The 18963-nt window shown below is 46.3% G+C and overlaps 1 protein-coding gene across 1 annotated transcript; it reads left to right on the top strand.

Annotated features, from left to right (window-relative positions):
* The first annotated feature begins 7664 nt into the window (after positions 1 to 7664).
* Positions 7665 to 15798, top strand: Cyp1b1 (cytochrome P450 family 1 subfamily B member 1). Its single transcript, XM_075955318.1, is given in 4 exon segments — positions 7665 to 8074; positions 8485 to 9321; positions 9323 to 9526; positions 12537 to 15798. Coding segments are annotated over 3 exon segments (1629 nt in total). The 5' UTR covers positions 7665 to 8074; position 8485; the 3' UTR covers positions 13126 to 15798.
* Positions 15799 to 18963: the final 3165 nt, after the last annotated feature.

Here is an 18963-nt window from a genome sequence, read left to right as displayed (position 1 = left end):
CCTCATCAGGGCTGCTTCATTTTGCAGGAGATAGTAAATATTACTATTATTAATATTACTGTCGTAAGTGGTAGAGGGCAGAGAATAAGTGTCCTTGCAGTGTTCAGCCCTAAATGCCCGCAGCACACCAGCTCCCTCCAAGGCTCAGGGAACCAGAGAAGGGGTAGGGAGAGTGTAAGAATTAGAGCTTACTAGTTCTTACTAGGAAGGCTGTTGCAAAACAACGTGTCTGGTTAGAACAGCGGCTGTTGGACTTTTGTTGAAATCACAGCAGCTGTGGTTTGCCTGGACAAGACCTACACAAGATGAAGCCAAGTACTATCACAGCACGGACGTGGCTGGGACTCTGGCTCTCTCTCTCTCTCTCTCTCTCTCTCTCTTTAAACTTGCATTGATTCCTTGTGGATTTCACATCATGCATTCTGATTTCACTCATCTCCCCATCCCCTCTCATCATCCCTCTGCCCTTGCAACACTCCTAAACAAAAAGAAATTTAAAAGAAAAACAAAAAAAGCAAAGAAACAAAACAGAAAGAAAAACTAAACAGAGAGGGAGAGAAGGAGAGAGAGAGAGAGAAGACTCGTGTACTGAAAGCTGTAGTGTGGCCCGTTGAGTCACAGTTAACCCTTTAGCCCGTTCATCTCTTCTTGGAAGTGTTCATTGCCACAAGCCATTGGTCTGTCTTGAAGCCCCTGGCTTCTGGCTTCCGACACACCACCATCAATGAGCTCTCACTGGGGCCCCTCTTGAATATTCTGTTGTCCCGTGTCATGGAGATCCTGCTGTTTTGAATCTGTAGGCTCATCCCCTTACATGCTCCAACATTCATAGATTCGGTGGATGTTGGGGTGGGTCAACTCATAGCCCTGGTTCTGGGCTAGGTCAGCCTGCCAGCTTTCCCTCATTGTCACTAATGGTGGGGCAAGCTCTCCATCACTGCCTGGCTCTGGGGTCACAAGAGTGGGAGAGCTGGCCCTGAGCCTCACTAGCTGTAGCCCACAAGACAGTGGGCTCTGTGCCCATCTGAACATCTGGACTGCACACTAGAACTGACCCTGCTGTTGGGGACATGGGTAAGCCAGCCCTGGGGGCATGAGAGCAACAGAGCTGACCTCCCCATTTGGGCACGGATAAGGGGATGATGCCCTCCCTCTTTGCCCCTTGTTTCCTGTGGCAGGCCAAAGGACTGGTTGGAAAGTTCTCACAAGAATGAGAGAACCAGCCCTGCCTGTCACCAGCTGCAGCCCCGGGCACAGGAGAATGGTCCTGCAACCCACCTGGGCCAAAAGGTAGAGCTGGCCATGGTGATGTGTGTAGTATGGATGACCTGAATCTGGAGACGTGAGAGCAGGACAACGGGCCCAGTTCCTTGCTTCAGGCTGCATTGGGTGAGGTAGGGGATGCAGTGAGTGGGGACTCTTGATGTCCAAGCCCGAGCTGAGCAGCTATTGGTAGCCTATGGCTGCTTTAGGATGAGCAGCCAGTATTCTTCAGGAGAGTGGCCCTTAGTACGCTGCCCATACTCCTGTGGGTGGCTCTGTGATCATGCACAACCAGACAGCACTAATTGGCCTCAGTGGGTTATTCAGAGAGAGAGAGGGAGGAAGGGACAGAGGGAGGGAGGGAGGGAGGAAGGGAGGGAGGAAGAGAAGGAGGGAAGGAGGGAGGGAGCGAGGGGGAGAAAGGGAGAGAGAGACAGAGAGAAAGTTGGGAAGGTATTGTGAAGGATTTCAGACCAAGTTGGAGGAATGGAGTTGGGGGTTGTAGATGATAAAAATACATTGTAATCGTGTATGAATTTCTTAAAGGACAAATAAAAAATAGTACACGCTTAAAAAAACCAAACAGAGCAAAACAAAACCAAAAACCCCAAGAGTATCAACATGGCCTCCAGGGCTAGAAAATTATCCTCAAGCTGTAAGATGTGTTTGGGAAGAATAAAGGTAAAGTTTATATTGAGAAAAATAAAACATTGGTTGAAAAATGGGCAATTCAAGGCTGCGCCAGCTCTCAGGTGCGGTCTCACAAGGTGAGGGTGCTTCTCGATCGCAACCTCAGCCAAGTGTAACTATTCTAACTGGAGGCACTTAGATAGGTCAGGACAGCAGACCTGGGATGTGTTCAGTTCCAGGCATTTGCTTCAACAGGAATATTAAAAACTCACATTGTCCAGGAGACCCAGACACTGGACACAATGCTGGAAACCAGGTTATTCAAATGTTGACTAAGGGACCAGGACATTGTGTCAGTGACGGGAGAATAGTTCAGAGGCAACATGGTGGCTCTCCTCAGGCATGTCACTTGAAAGGTATGTTCGTTCAGATGGATGTCAAAGAGTAGCTCAAGGTTTATTATACTTTAACAAAGTTCATTCTGGAACTTTCTTGCTTCTGAAAAGAGCCTCTTAGTATCCAGAACTTTCTCACTAAAGAAATGGAAAGGCAGTAGCGTCTTTAATAGCAGAAGGGGTGAATTCCATTGAGGTCAAGGCCAAAAAATGCTAACATGTAATTATCCAGCTCTTATGTTCTCTCTGGGATTATGAAGGAAAAGCAGCCACTTAGGTTATTTAACTACCAATTATTTTTTTTCAAACCTTGGGCATGAGTACAACTTTTTTTTTTTCAAGCCTGAATTTTTATCTCATTGTGGTAAAAGAAGAAAACTTGGGAGAAAAAAGACAAATATAATATCAAAATTAAGAGGCTAAAGGAACAAAAATAAAAGCCTGGCCCTGAGGCTGGGATCTGCTGTTCGCTTTCCCGGAACCAAGTGTACATTCTCTCTCTCTTTTTTTTTTAAATGGGAACTTTGTCGAAATATATATTTTCTTAGTAACCTAGTAAGCACTTAACTTTTGAAAAGGAAAACGAAAAACAATATCCCCCGTTTGTCTACAGAGTTTCATGTGAAGTCAAAGGATCAGGGGGAACAGGAACACTTCAGAACTGGACCAGGCTGTGGCAGAACCCCAGAGGATAGATGCGCAAAATCAACCATAGACCATGGCATCCTTTCTTTTCCCATGGCCCCATTGCTGTGCCCAGTTGTTCTAGTCAATGGCTGGAACACTAGATGAAATGATCACAAAGTTTAATATTTAGACCGACTAGTTTGCATTCCGCTCCCTTTCTTTTTTCTTAGTCCCTCTTTCCCCTACTCCTCCTCTTATTTGCTTTGTTCCCACTTTTCTGCCCCCATCCTGGTCTGCTCTTTACTCTTCCATGAGAAAGAAAAGGGTTCAAAGAAAGTAGAAAGTATGTGGGCATGGGTTTGTATGGGGTGTGGGGTGGGCAGAGAGGCCAGGGTGTGTGTAGCTCAGTGATAGGACACTTGTATGGCAATGTGTAAGGTGCTGGCTTCCGCCCTTCAAATGGAGGGGGAAAGGAAGAAAGAAGAGAAGGGGAAAGGAAGGAAGGGAAGGAGGGAGGGAGGGAAGGAGGGAGAGAGGAAAGGAGGGGAGGAAGGAGGGAGGGAGGGTGAAAGGGAGATAGAGTTACAGAGAGAAAGAACTGCAAGGTAGGGAAATTGGAGAAAAGTTTGCCTTAGAGGAAAGAAGACACGGAAGCTGGAAATGGACCCAGGGAAAGGGAAAATGAGACCGCAAGAACAAAGGAGAAGAAAAAGGGCCCTAAAGGAAGGCAGCCAAGAAAAAAGGAGGAAGTGAAGTGGCTGGGGAGGCTGTTGTTGGTACAGGCAGCTACAGGGTCACTGCACCAACTGCTGTGTCTATGTCTTGGAACCTTGAATGGGAGATGTGAGAAGGATTCTGAGAACAGAGTCAGGATTCTGTGCATGGATGGAGAGATGGGGTGGATTGTGGTGGCTCCTTATCTTCCTGGTGTTTTGCCCATCTTTCTTTTTCTGATTATAAAACAAGTTCTTAACTATAGTGTGAAACCCAAATACCAGCCTGGCCTTTCAGAGTCCTTCTAGGACCTTGGAAGAGATGCTTTCCTTCTCTCAGGGTTTCCAATGGAAGGCTGCCTGTGGCCAGCTTCCCCACCAAGCATGTGAAGGAATTAGAAGAACGAAAATCAGCAGAAGTAGAGGCAAGAAAGAGCCACTTTGCCTGGGTTGTTCCAGTATGTGAGCTGTCTTAACTAATCCTCTGAGCTGGTGCATTTTTGCCCTGTGTAAACTTCAGCTGGGTCTTGGAGTCAATACACTATAAAGCATTTTAAAAAAACTCCACTTTAAACCGGGCGGTGGTGGCGCACGCCTTTAATCCCAGCACTCGGGAGTGAGAGGCAAATGGATCTCTGTGAGTTCGAGGCCAGCCTGGTCTACAAGAGCTAGTTCCAGGACAGGAACCAAAAGCTATGGAGAAACCCTGTTTTGAAAAATAAAAAAACAAAAAACAAACAAACAAAACCAAACAACAACAACAAAAACCCACAAAAATCCCCACTTTAAACCATTCTCTAACTTAACTGCTCTTTCTGAAAGTTAGTTTCAGGAAAGAAAAGAAAGGCAAAAAGAAAATAAATCAAGTTTGAGATTTCAGAGGGCAAAATCCTTCACCCTTTCTGTTTTGTTGACGGAGAGGGGATTTCTAAGCTAGGATCCACAGGTTGGCTGAGAAATTCTGATGGTTATCCCAAAGCCCCAACACGGATGCTTGGCTAAGAGAGAACAGAACCCCATTTTGAGATGGATTAGGAATATATATATCAGTACTTTGGATGGATCTATCTATATACTTATCTACATTTATGCTAAAGTTTTAATTGAGGACTGAGTAGTCAGCCCCTACGGTGACATTTGTACTAAAAAAAGCCTGGAAGAGACTGAGACCTGATGACGGTGCACTCTGGCCAGTCACATCAGTGTCTACGTCTTCTTTGGTAAGAACCTGTCTCCCTGACAGCATTGGTCCACCTGGTTCCTCTACTTTTTGAGACCCTGTTCTAGCAGAGGAGCTGTGCTCAAGAACAACATTTTGCTGTGGCAGGCAGGCGTGCACACGGTGATCAAAAAGCTACCCAGCATTTGTAAAACAGGAGTTCTAGCCTTGCTTTATATTTTAAAACAGCAGTTGACTTGGCTTGAAGGCAGCTTCCACCTTCTCTACTTCTGGCAGAGATGCTGTGAGATGCACTCGGAATGTGCACCAGCCGGTTGTAGATTCTTATCTCCTAACCTAGTGCTTTGGTGGGAGCCGAGTCCCAGGTCACTAGTCAGGGTCCTGCAAAGCTGATCAAAAGTTGCCACAAACCTTCTTTGGAAGTAAGGTTTGCACGTGTCTCCAAAGAGTGCATGGGTGCCCCTTTAATTCCTCAGTGTAGTGCTGGTGTCTCCTGGGAACTTCTAGGCACTGGGAGCAAAGAACATGCTGCATTGTGGCCGCTCCTGGTGCGTTCTGCTCTAAGGGACTGTGGCCGTGGCTGCCCCCTTCCTTCTCCCTCTTCTCAGGAGCTGGGATAATGCTCTTGGAGGGCTGGCGTTCCTGCTAACTGAACTGTGATCCCAAATAAACCTATTTTCTTCTGTAAATGGGCCAGTCTCGAGCCTTTTGTTACAACATGAGAAAAGCAAGCTAAGACACACATTGGAGGAGTGCAGCTCTGAGAAACCAAGGCTTACTATTAAACTAATGCTCTTGCCCCGCAGGCCAACTTCATCTCTGGTCTGAGTACTTGACCATGGTGTCTATAAAATCCCATTCAGAAAATAGCAGAAGTTACCGAAAACACTTATAAAAAGGCATTTTCTTAGCAGGCCAGGCATTTCATTCACAGATGTTAGACACTTTTCCAGACACCTTCGTTAAGTTTCTTTAGAATGTACTCAGTTATCCCAGCGTCAGCTGTGAGGCACCGCCCACTGGCCTCTCTCATAAATGCCAATTTAAGTGTAGTAAGCATACCTTTTCTTTGTGAGTCTTTCAACCCTCGGCCATGAACAAAGAACATCAGATTCTTCCCTCTGATCGAAAAGGTATTGCATTTATTATGTGTGTGTCTGTGTGTTCTGGCACAGGTGGGGAGGTCTAAGGATCACTTGTTTACGTTGGCTCTCTCCTCTCACCTTGTGAGAGCCAGGCATCCAGTTCAGGTGGTCAGGCTTGTTGGTCAGGGCGCTTTGCTGTTGAGCCTCTGGCTAGCTCTTGGCTGATTAAAAAACTATCTATATTTATATATTATATAAATTATATATGATATATTATTTATTTTTAGCAAGAAAGACAATTTTGGGCCTCTTAAGTATGCTTTTACTCCGTATAAACCTGTATGAGGAATTTGGAGTGGGACTTTGGGAGTTCAAATCCTGTCTCCACTTCTAGAGAACTGTGTGACTTAAGTGCCATAATCTCTCTGGATCTGTTTTTTGTAAGAGACAATAACACAGCATTGGGAGTGGGTTGTCCGGGGATCACACCAATGGCCTGGAGCTACAATTCCTGCTTGATTAACAAGAAGCAATCTATCTCTTCTACGGCTGGCCCTTTCCAGAGCCTGACAGAAACCTTGTTCTCACAGGTGTTTTGAAAGCACGATTCTATGCCTTAACCGGTAGGAACAGGAGCAACTGCTTCCAGGACCTTGAGTCACCCTGGGAAGCGTCCCTATGGTCCGCAGCCACGCATTTGGCAACCAGGCTGCGGGAACGAGGGTCGAGAAGCCAGCTGCGATCAAGCATCCTTCGGGCAGGCCCTGCGGGCACAGCTGTGCGTGCGTCGCCAAGGGTGGTGGCGGCAGGCACCCCGCCCTTGGCCGCCGCCTCGGCGTGTCAGGTGGCGTGAGAAGCGCGGGAGGGGCGGCCAGGAGCAGCGCCCAGGGAGATGACTGGAGCCCTATTTCCCAGAAGCGGCGCACGCAAGGCACAGCTCCGCACGCAAGGGGGAGGTGACAGCAGAAACTTTTCAACCCGAACGTTCGCAGGCTTGCAGAGCTGCCTCCTCCTCCCACTCACCGCCCCCTCTTAGGTCTCGCACTCCAGAACTGCCTCAAGCTTGGCTCAGAGCCTGAGTGCGACCAGAGCGCGTCCAGCAGGTGGCGTGGCCCTTATCTTTTCAAAACCGGAACCCTCCAGGCCTGCTGTGCTTTGTGTGCCGCCGAAAGGTGGTCCGCGCCTGGAGCGGTAGGGCAGCCGCTTTCAGGGTTTCCTGATCTCGCCAGCAGAGGTGGAAAGAGATCTGTGCACACAAAGGGCCACGACTGTAGGGCCAAATGGTTTGCAAAACCTTCAGATAAAAATAAATGCCAGACAAACCGTCTCAAACCAAGCTACCCCGGTACCTAAAAAATGACAAGTTTCCTTTTCTGGCTTGGTGCCTAAGGATCATGAGCAAGGCACCAAGCTCGAGTCACCTGGAGAAGGAAGGCGTGCTCTTGGGTGCTTTCTGCTCAAGCGCGCAGAAGCGTGGGAAATTCTGTCCCAAGCTCGGTTCTGGGGAAATCGTGGGGTCTTGACTGGGGGGATAACTGATGACAAGCTCTTATCGCCACGGGAAAAGTTTTCAAGGAGGCTTCCAACGAAACTGCCAGCTACATTTTTTCAGAACGGTCCGAGCACGCGGAGCGGACTTCCCATTGAACCATCCTTGGGTCACCCTGAGCGTGGACATGAGACCTGAGAATCCGAGTCCAAGTCCCAGACTTTCACGGCGCCCCGCCCCTCACGCCCCACCCCTCAGGGTCCCGTTTCCTCTCTACCCAGCCCTTAAAACCCCGGGTAGAGGGATGGCGCGTGTCACCTCTGGGGCGCGTTGCAGATACCTCTGCGACGCCAGCTTGAAAGTCTCCCTCAGCCTAGGATTTGACTCCAGTTTACCAACTCCTAGCCCTCGCCCATCTCAAGCGCAGCTCCAATTCCGTGAGAAAGCCCCAGGTGCAGTGGAGCTCGGCAAACTTGAGACACTTTTTCCTTCCTTTCCTCCAACCCATTCCAAGTTTAGTTTCTGACTGAGCCAAGAGTGGGTGCTAAAGCAGCGGGCATCAGGTGTCTAGGGCGGGCCTCCAGGTCCCTGGGGGGGGACTCTCAGGTTGAAGTCTTGCCGTGGGCAGAGGCTTCAGGGCTTCTTTCAGAGCCGGTTGCTCTGCACCGCTGGAAAACCACGCTTCATCGCAGGTCAGTCTGTCGGCGGAGCCACCTTCCTGGGGCCTCTTTAGACCAGTTCTTGAAAGTCAGGGGTCCGGGGTGTTAGGCACTTTAAAAGAAACCTTCCTCTGTGTCTGCCACTGGCCTTGTGTCGAAATTCCGGGAACCGTTAGGCGGCTGGGGATTCAGAAGTTGGCGTGTTTCTGCCGGAGGCTGGGTTGGGTATGGAAGGGTATCTTAAGCATCTTGTCCAGAAAGCCATCCTTGACCGAGGTAGGCACCGCCTCCTCTCTATTCAACAGGGTTCTATAGTCCCATGCTGATGCTGGGACCCATTCTTCTCTCTCTCTCTCTCTCTCTCTCTCTCTCTCTCTCTCTCTCTCTCTCTCTCTCTCTCTCTCTGCACATCTGAGTGTCACGTTTTGCCTTTGTGTCCCCAGCATGGCCACCAGCCTTAGCGCAGACAGCCCGCAGCAGCTGAACCCGTTGTCTACCCAGCAGACCACACTTCTGCTACTCCTCTCTGTCCTGGCCGCTGTGCACTTGGGACAGTGGCTGCTGCGACAGTGGCGGCGGAAACCGTGGTCCTCGCCCCCGGGTCCTTTCCCATGGCCACTGATCGGAAACGCGGCGTCTGTGGGCCGGGCGTCGCACCTGTACTTCGCTCGCCTTGCGAGGCGCTATGGTGACGTTTTCCAGATCCGTCTCGGCAGCTGTCCCGTGGTGGTGCTGAATGGTGAGAATGCCATCCACGAAGCCCTGGTGCAGCAGAGCAGCATCTTCGCCGACCGGCCGCCCTTCGCCTCTTTCCGCGTGGTGTCTGGCGGCCGCAGCCTGGCGTTCGGCCCCTACTGCGAGCGCTGGAAGGCGCAGCGACGCGCGGCCTATGGCACGATGCGCGCCTTCTCCACGCGCCACCCGCGCAGCCGCCGCCTCCTTGAGGGCCACGCGCTGTGCGAGGCGCGAGAGTTGATTGCGGTCCTGGTGCGACGCTGCTCAGGCGGTGCCGTCCTGGATCCGACGCAACCGATCATCGTGGCCGTGGCCAATGTCATGAGCGCCGTGTGCTTCGGCTGCCGCTACAAGCACGACGATGCCGAGTTCCTGGAGCTGCTCAGCCATAACGAAGAGTTCGGGCGCACGGTGGGCGCGGGCAGCCTGGTGGATGTGCTGCCCTGGCTGCAGCTCTTCCCTAACCCGGTGCGCACCACCTTCCGCGAGTTCGAACAGCTCAACCGCAACTTCACCAACTTTGTCCTGGACAAGTTCTTCAGGCACCGAAAGCCTGGTACCCGGAGCTGCTCCCCGTGACATGATGGACGCCTTCATCCTCTCCGCAGAAAAGAAAGAGGCCGGGGGAGCTGGCGACGGTCCCTTTGGGTTGGACTTGGAGAACGTGCCGGCCACTATTACGGACATCTTCGGAGCCAGCCAGGACACCCTCTCCACCGCGCTGCTCTGGTTGCTCATCCTTTTCACCAGGTAAAGCCTCCAGGAGGGATGGGTCAGTCCTTGCGCTTTTCGCCTTTGAAAAGGGGCGTGTGGCTAAAAGGTCACTAGCTGGGCGCGGGGTTTGAGGTTTCACCCTGCCCCACCCCCTATTCCTTAAACCTGAGATCTCAGGGAAGATAAGTCCCGATCAACGGGGCCAATGGCGATGCCTTCCCCACCTAGCGTTGCCAGCCAGCTTCTTTAGCGTTGTCTCTGTCCCTCCCCCCTCCTCTTGTGACTGGGAACAAATTTATGAAGAGCCCTTGCCCGCAAAAACAAGATCTTTTTGTCATTTGCGGCAGATCAATCTTGATTCTTCTGTGGCTCAATAGAAACAGAATTGGACCCGTTCCAAGGTTAAGGAGGCGCAGTAGAATGTTAACTAAACACGGCGGCGCACGGCTGGCACTTCCGAGGCTGTCCAGCCCCGGTCTTAACACCCAGCTACCGGGCAGGGTTTTGTTACCAGGTAAAGGAAGCCAGCATAGGCAGGCCCTCAGAGGACAACCTGAGAATAAGGTTTACCCGAAGGCTGACGCAAAGAAAGTCGGAGCAGGCACTTCTGTGACTGCGACAGCCTCTAGAGAGGAGTCTCTGGCACCGGGGCCATCCTAATCTCTGGACCAGGGCCCAGACCTCTACAGTCCTGCAAGGCTGCCTGCAAGGATTAAGAAGTCTCCCCCACCTCCGCTGTCAGGTGATCTAAGCAAATGAATCCTTTGTGAGAATTTGAAGATCACCTATTGTTTACCTGAAATTCTGATTTAGCCTGTATTTTATCTGGAAACCCTACTGCGTTTCTTAGCACTTAAGGGATACTGAATATGCGTGGCCCTCGGAGTTTAGCAGGAAGAGTCCGTTTCCTGTTGGGATTTACACAATTCGTATTTCTTTAGATGTTCTACGTCACATTTTTATTATATTTAAAATAACTTTTTAGTAGTAAAGTCAAATTGTGAAAACATATATTGGAAATATTGCGACCTAGGGGCAAGGGAGGCCGAAAGAGAAGAAAGGGAATTCAACCCAAGATCAAGAAAAAGGCCTTGGAGTTTAAACTCCCCATTCCAAAATAACTGTGTACCCTTTTTTTGGGGGGGGGGGAATCTGTATTGAGCTGTATAAGCAGCTTTTCACGTGTTCCGAAGAAATAAAAATAATTTTGGGGTCGTTGCCAGTTAAAGATGACATTATTTTTTTCTTTTTCGTGAAGAGGCAATATAATCAGTGGGCAAATTACAACGCCTGTTTAGAGTGTAAATTTCACTGACGCAGCGGGTTGATCCACTCCTATAATAGTGTCTGCGTTCACACTACAGGGTGGACTAGTAGCTGTTGGTGGGAGGGTTTGGTCCATGCGGTCAAAATGCTTACCATTTGGCCCTTCGTGGGAAGCTTTGGGAAGTTCTGATTTTAGCATCTCTCAGTATTTAAACACCACTTAAAGGGTTGCTGCAGCTGTTCTCCTCCACCCCCGTTCCTTCGGAGCCTTCCGTTTAAACTTCCTGGGCGGTTAGCATTGATTTTAGTATGTTTTTTTTCTTTCAAAACGATTTTTAAACTTTGTTTTGACATATATGAAGGTTTTGCCCGAGTGTATGTCTGAATATCCAGCGCATGCCTGTTGCCTGAAGAGGCCAGGAGGGCGGATCCCTTGGGACTGAAGTTACAAACTCCAGTTAGTGGTCACGTGTGTGCTGGAAATTATCTCAGGAAGTCTGCAAGATCAGCTGGCACCCTTAACCACCAAGGCATCTCTCCAGCCTGGATTTTAGTGAATTTGAAGGCTACCTAATATCTTGTACTAATATTGTACATATGTAAAATCAGTTTTGAGCTTTAGTATTAATTGTGGGTTTTGACTGCATTTTAAGTATTGTTATGATTATATATATATTATACCAATAAGTTATTTTCTGAAAGGAGGCCCCTAGGGATAAATAATTGGGCTTAAAAATGAAGGACCAAGGGATTGTTGCCTTATATAGAGTTTACTGTGCTTTGTCTTCCAAAAGAACTGTCCCAGTTTCTATCAGCAACACTGCAGAAGTAAAACGTGTACCCCCATCTGAAAAACTGGAGCCCTGCTCTTTAAATTGAAGAAATATGTAGCTTTATCTATCAAGAGACCAAAATTGCTTAATAACATAGGAATGATGGGGAGGGAGAAGGAAGGATGGGGGACAGAGAAAATAAATAGCTTAATAAAAACAATAAAAAATAAAGTAAAAAAGAATTAATTAAAATTAAAAAAGAAACAGCTACCTGTGAAATTTTCAATTTAATTTTATATGCCTTAGTGCCTTTAACTATTAAATAAACTGCACATGTTTTCATGAAAAAAAAAGACAATGAATTGCCTAAAGATCTAAGGGAAGGAAAAGAGTCTGCTTTCAGGGCAGCATTTTAACTTTTGTTGGGGGGGGGGCCTTTAGCTATAAACACACTGAAAAATACCTTATGACTACATTGGTGTAAAATGAATATGTGAAAAGTGTGTTATGTGGGCTTCTACTCATAAGTCCATTTGTTTAGGTCTACAGGCTTTACAAGAGAGACAGATATTTTCCTGGTGTCTAAAATGTATTGTGGGCCTAGGCGCTGTGCCCAGCCAGGACATAAGTAGGTCTGGCCACTAATGTGCATCTTTAGACTGTAAAAACTTAAAGGTTTTATCTTCTCACAATGGGAAATAAATCCTAGGCCATAAGAGGCTTATTACAGAAAAAATAAGATTGTTGTTGTTTAACTTGCAATATTGAGAGAGCGAAATTAGCCTGTTTTTTTATTTCTTTCAGAAATTGTAATTCAGTCACAGACCTAGATAGTTTGTGTAATTACAGTAGAATTGCGGTGTGCTGTAGGTGAAAGGTAAATTAAACTAATTTCTCTCTCTCTCTCTCTCTCTCTCTCTCTCTCTCTCTCTCTCTCTCTCTCTCTCTCTCTCTCTCTCTCTCTCTTTCTCTCTCTCTCTCCATTTTTCATACTGGAATCCAAACAGATACCCTGATGTACAGGCCCGGGTGCAGGCTGAGCTGGACCAGGTTGTCGGCAGGGATCGTCTGCCCTGCATGGATGACCAGCCCAACCTGCCTTATGTCATGGCTTTTCTTTATGAATCGATGCGATTCACCAGCTTCTTGCCTGTCACCATTCCTCACGCCACCACTGCCAACACCTTTGTCTTAGGCTACTACATCCCCAAGAACACGGTGGTTTTTGTTAACCAGTGGTCTGTGAATCATGACCCAGCCAAGTGGCCCAACCCAGAGGACTTCGATCCAGCCCGATTCCTGGACAAGGACGGCTTCATCAACAAGGAACTAGCCAACAGCGTGATGATTTTTTCGGTGGGCAAACGGCGGTGCATCGGCGAAGAGCTCTCTAAGATGCTGTTGTTTCTCTTTATCTCCATCCTTGCTCACCAGTGCGACTTCAAGGCTAATCCAAACGAGCCCTCAAACATGAGTTTCAATTACGGCCTGACCATTAAGCCCAAGTCGTTTAAAACCCACGTGTCTCTCAGAGAGTCCATGGAACTCCTTGATAGTGCTGTTCAAAAGCTGCAAACTGAGGAGGCTCGCCAGTGAGAAGCCAGGGTAGCAGAGATGTTACAAGAAGATCTGACTCATTACCTGGGGAGGGAAATACGGGTTTTTTTTTCCCCCCAGCTCCATTTTTGGTATCACTTCTCTAAGTGAGCAGAGGCCAAGTGGCCTGAAGGTGAGGCATGTTTACCAGTTCATGGCTCCTCATGTGTATCGGCGTAAATGAATTTAGACAGATTGTAATAATATATACAGCTTTAATGGGGAAACAGACTTACAGAACCACCGGTTCCCACGGAGAACAGGGAAGCAGAGAGCGGTGGGGCTCATGCTTGCTAGATTTATAAGTAAACATTAGCCCGAGGTGAACACGCCCCCTAATGGGCTGGGCTTATCCCTACACTCATGGGCTCATGCTGCCCTTCCTGGAAGTATTTTTGAGTCAGAGTAAAAGGGTCTAAGGATTTTTATTTTTTACAATTAAACATATGCACATATACCAATAGATGTGTACAACTATCTAACAAAGTATTTCAGTAATTCTGCCCTTGTAGGTGGATTTGAAATGGAACCTCTATGTGCAGAAATTTACGCTTTCAGAACCTACACTAAACAAAGGTTTAGGATATACTCAAGATTCAAAGATGAGTGATTTCAATGAAAAACTGTGAAGACCAGAAATTCTCCACCAAGAACCAACTTACTTGAGAAACTACTTTAATTCCTTTGTAGTGGCCTGGCTGAGGTTTGCTTTCTGCCTGAAGACGTTCCTGCCACTTTAGGATGGACCATAAAGTCAGTTACTCAAAAAGAAATTCGTAGTTAATTCAATAACTGTAGCAGGTTTCAGAGATTAATTAAAGGTAAATTTTTTAGATGGTAAAATTTTTTTTTTTTTACAAGTTAAAGTTACATGCCATTTGGCTGCTAAAGTGAACTGTTCCAGTTGGGAAGAGAAAAAAGATTTGGCAGGCCAGCTTACACTGTCAAATATGGGACTGTAATAAAGTGGTCTCAGTAGTTAAGTCTCATAAATAAAAACAAACAACAAAAAAAACCCCTAATGTCACCAGACAGTAGTCAATGCCTATAAATTTGTTATGTAGTAATTCATAAACATCATATGAATATGATTTGATCAGAAAAATATTTGAATAGTATATTTCTTATGTCATATTATAAACCAAAAAGTATAATCATTTGAAATCTGTCCAAGGTCAGGGAATGAGCTTGACTAAATCAATCTGTTTTGACATCAGGAAACCAAGTAACAGATTTTTTTTTTTCCTCATTCAAGGTTCAGACAAGGGACAAATCTCAAAACCTAAATTAGCAAAATATGTTCTTATCTGGTAATTGTTATAATACAGATACTTCTTTTGGGATTGGCCCCATTAATTTGTTAAAATTCCAAACTCTTGACATACTTCAATTTTAAGTGAGCTTAAAATCCACCTTGATTATTTCATTTCAGTTGAAGCTAGAGGAAATACAGTCATTATTTCATCGAAGGTGAGACACCTAACCTTTGTCTGAGAACAAATGCTGAAAAAGGTGGGAGGGGGGCGTGAAATTTCTAGATGTTCTTTATATTCGACAACTGAGAAGATTCTCTTTAAATGTTATTATTATTGGTAGTGTTTTTAAAATTGAGTATTAAGGTCTGTGATTTTGTTTGTTTTGTCTTTGGAGGCTGTTTAAGTGATTGCATTGTGAGCCGGTAGAGATAGCTAAAATCAATCCTTTTATTTAGGATGGTACACTATGAGCAGTTAATTTTTGGTAGCTGGGAAAGAAGAAATCTGAGGTTTTGGATTATGTAAACAAGTCGGAAAAACCTCAGGAAGGGCTAGAAGAATGGGCAAGGAGGCCCACGGCTGATGGGGGGGGGTGTCCCATTTCCGTTTTCACTGCAATTAGAAGGTAACAAAAGAAGCCTGCAGCACTCCAGAGAGCATGCTGCTTGCTTGGTTTCCTTGGGCTTTTTGGAATTTTCAAATCAAAACGACAAAGGAAGGAGTGTGTGGAGACCGCCGGAGCTGCAAGACAGAGAAAGAATGAGTACGAGGAAAGATGTGTAAACCGCTCCCATTCGCTCCAAGTTAATTTACTGAACTATAAAGTTTGAAGCATGAACGTTGAGGAAAAAGTATGTTTGGAGTGGCAGTCCTTAAATTTCAAGGGTATCTCTAGAATCGCCCTAGTCCTCCTCTACCTGCCCTCTCCGCATCTATTTTGTAGTTGGAAATTGAACTATAAAAATGTAAACTTTATTCAACAATTTTCATAACAGAACCCCTTGAATTTGGAACACAGATTGTGTCAATATTTCAAAGGCCTTAATTTCAACTACAAAAGTCAGGTCTTTCAAACATTTTTTTTTTTTAGATATCTTAAAAACATGTGCCTCAGCAGGGCTGGGACAGTGATTTGGGCCCCCGTGGCCTCTTTACTCTAAGAAATTCCTAATGGTGAAAGTCGTCGTGTACCACTCTGGACCCCTCATTACGTTAACCAGACCCAGATGTTTGTTTTGTGAATGTAGGCACCGTTTCCATCTAAGGCTCTCAGTGAACGGGAAAGAGGCAGTGTGTATGTGCGTGTGTGTGTGTGTGTGTGTGTGTGTGAGTGAGTGTGTGTGTGTGCATGCCTGAGAGAGAGAGAGAGAGAGAGAGAGAGAGAGAGAGAGAGAGAGAGAGAGAGAGCTTTGTCGAATATACTTAGAACTCAGTGAAAGGAAGGAGGTTGCAAACCAGAAACAAGTAATAATTACCAAATCTGGAGGCTATCGAGATAGATTCCTGGTTTCATCAGAAAGCCTGATTTTTTTTCTGCCACAGACGGCTTCATTTGCTGATCCCCACATAAGTCAGAATGTCCACTTCAGCTCAGCGCAGCAAAAGTGTGTTTTTGTTAAATGCGTATTAGAGCTCAGACTTCGTCAGAACATTCCTCCCCCACCCCCCACCCCGCCCCAAAACAAAAGAAGATGCCTTGGGTATGTTTTGTGGATTAATCAACAGAGTTCATGCCCCAGAACTTAGCCTTTACCTGTGAAATGTTACCACACCCTTAATATTTTCACACTTGGGCTGTGCTAGATCAACTCGATACTCCACCATGTGTGTTAATTGGTATGTTTTCAGCCGTGACGTGATTGTGTGATAATGAGTATATATTATGTGATGACTAGAACCCAAGGATAACTTCCTGTTTAGCCTTTTCCTATGTTTTTGTACTTTAACATATATATTCTTAGTATGTATATAGCTGATACAGTGCACAGTCATAACCAAGACAGATCCTACGCACACAGCATTAACCGATGTATAGCCTTTACTTTTGATGTACTAAAATGTAAAGAGTTCTATTGGTCATTATCTATTACCAAACACCATTACCTAAACAATAAAGTTCACTTTCATAATTCTGTGACGTTCCTTTTTATGTTACAGCAAGGTCTCATTGGTCATGTATTTCTGCTCTTATGTGCTCTTGCATTGAAACACTGAGGCGTGTGGTCCTCGCAGCCCCTGCGGGTGTCACTTCACACCTCTCTGCGGCGTGTGCCCGCCTTCAACTTTGCTATACACCCGTGCTCTACTCCCTAAAGAAAATGCAGCATAAACATTTTGTTTGATCATTCATACTTTAGCCTGTTTGATTATTTTTTCCAATTTATTTTTTATTTAATACTTTTTTTTTTTTTTTTGGTTTTTCGAGACAGGGTTTCTCTGTAGCTTTGGTGCCTGTCCCGGAACTAGCTCTTGTAGACCAGGCTGGCCTCGAACTCACAGAGATCCGCCAGCCTCTGCCTCCCGAGTGCTGGGATTAAAGGCGTGTGCCACCACCGCCCGGCTATTTAATACTTTTTCAACATCCAATTTTCTTGAGCAAATCCATGGTCTTTATATTGTTGAATTTATAAAGACCAACAAAGAGTTAATTATTCCTGGTGATCAGCCAAGCAAAATAAGAATTAACTTGCAAATTTGAACGGATTGGATTGAGGTCTTATCATGCTGACCTAATATTTCTTCTTTGCCTGGGAAATGTAGGATATGCTTATCCCCTCTTGGCAGCAAGCTGACCCCTTCTCTGAGCACGCCATCCATTCATTTGCGAGATTTATGTCCCTTGATTAGTAAGAGAAGCTGATGTCCAGTAAAATAGATTGGATGAAAAAAATTCTGCAATGTGCTGTGTGGAAATATTTTTCTGCTGTTTATTTGATAAGCTACATGGTGTCACAGACACAGCCAGGGCCTCACTGTTCCTCACACACAGGTGGTAGGGCCATGCAATGCCAGGGGTCCTCATTTCTTCCAGACAACCGCTCCTGTTACTGTGAAAACAGGAAGGGAAGCAGGAAAGCCAAAGTGGCGCTCTATGTCACCGATGCTTTGCCTGGGAACATCAGTTTAGCAGCCCGGAAGCAACGGCTGTGAGTTGGTCTTAAGGAATATTCATTTATTTTCCAGATATATGCAAAAAAAAAAGTGCCTGGAAAATGGTCATATCCATTCAGGACAAGGGAAAAATACTTTCCGGGGGAAAATTAAAATCCCAGTGGGGTCAGGTTTTTTGTTTGTTTGTTTGGGGGAGTAAGCTCAACTAATCCAATAGAGTCCAGGCTAGGTGCAGGCGGGGAAACCAAGGCAGCTTTGGGTGTCATCCAGGTGTGCTCACCAGAGGCTTCTAAAAGTCACCCTGGCACTTAAATCCAGTCCACTCTGCCGTATACATCTTCCAGAAACCAACTGGCTTTTCGCTTTCTGTTATTTTAGCTCAGGCATCTGGCTTTCTTCTCTTAGTTATCCTCAGAAAAGGAGGAAGAAGAAGGAAAACTAAACATGTTCAGATACAGAAACCATTCTCAGTTGGCATTTTGAATTAAGGCGCTTGGGGGGATAAGGAGATGGTTCAGTGTGCAGAGTGCTTGCTATGCTAACATGAAGACTGACTTTGGATCCCAGTCCACCCACAAAAGCCAGGTGAGGCAGTGCCCATTGTATAACCTTGGTGCTGGGGGACAGAGATCAGCATAACTCTGGGGACTCATGGAACCAGTGCAGCTGGAACACTGAGCTCCGGGTTCAGTGAGAGACCTTGTCTCAAAAAGTAGGGTGGAAAGGTGATTGAAGACATCCCAGTGTCATCCCCTGGCCTCCAAATCATACACATACTTGCACATGCATGACAAAACGCACGGAAAAACTGTCCATTTTGGACATCTATGGGCAACCTTGAAGTATCAGCTTGTGTCTCACTCCTTTATTCGCCAAGTACCAACTTTAAGAAAACAAAAAAGGTCATTACTGCTTTTCTACATGTGTCAGGTAAGAGAGTAAGAAAGAGAAGGAAGGAACATTAAACACTTAGGAGTTTTGGGTCAGAATATTTAAATAATCTCTTAAACACATTCGAGTGTGGCAGCCTTACAAGGGGGTGGAAATATACAAAAATAAATTAGCAGCATCCTCATGTGGACTGTCTCTGAAAGCTGACTTCCTTGCCTTGGTGCCATCACTGCGGTCTCTTCCCAGCTGGCCTATGATTAGAAGCACAGGGTAGTTTGCTAGTTTTTGAGAGCCGCGATCTTCAGTAGTTTCACAAGCAATTTCCTTCCTTCTGGGAGACACACTGTTGCAAATTCATTCTAGTGGCTTAATTAATTAGCTAATTAATTAATTTTGAGGCAGAGTCTCTCTGTGTAGCCCTGGCTATCGTGGAACTCTATGTAGATCAGGTTGGTCTCGAAGTCAGGAAGCTGTCTGCCAAGTGCTGTAAAGGCGTGTAACATGACTGCTTGGCTGCTATACACACACACACACACACACACACACACACACACACACACACACACACACATATATACCT

Source organism: Microtus pennsylvanicus, chromosome 21 (assembly GCF_037038515.1).
Source record: "Microtus pennsylvanicus isolate mMicPen1 chromosome 21, mMicPen1.hap1, whole genome shotgun sequence".
Classification (NCBI taxonomy): domain Eukaryota; kingdom Metazoa; phylum Chordata; class Mammalia; order Rodentia; family Cricetidae; genus Microtus; species Microtus pennsylvanicus.
The sequence above is the reverse complement of the archived record's forward strand: the minus strand, read 5'-3'. Positions and strand labels throughout refer to the sequence as shown.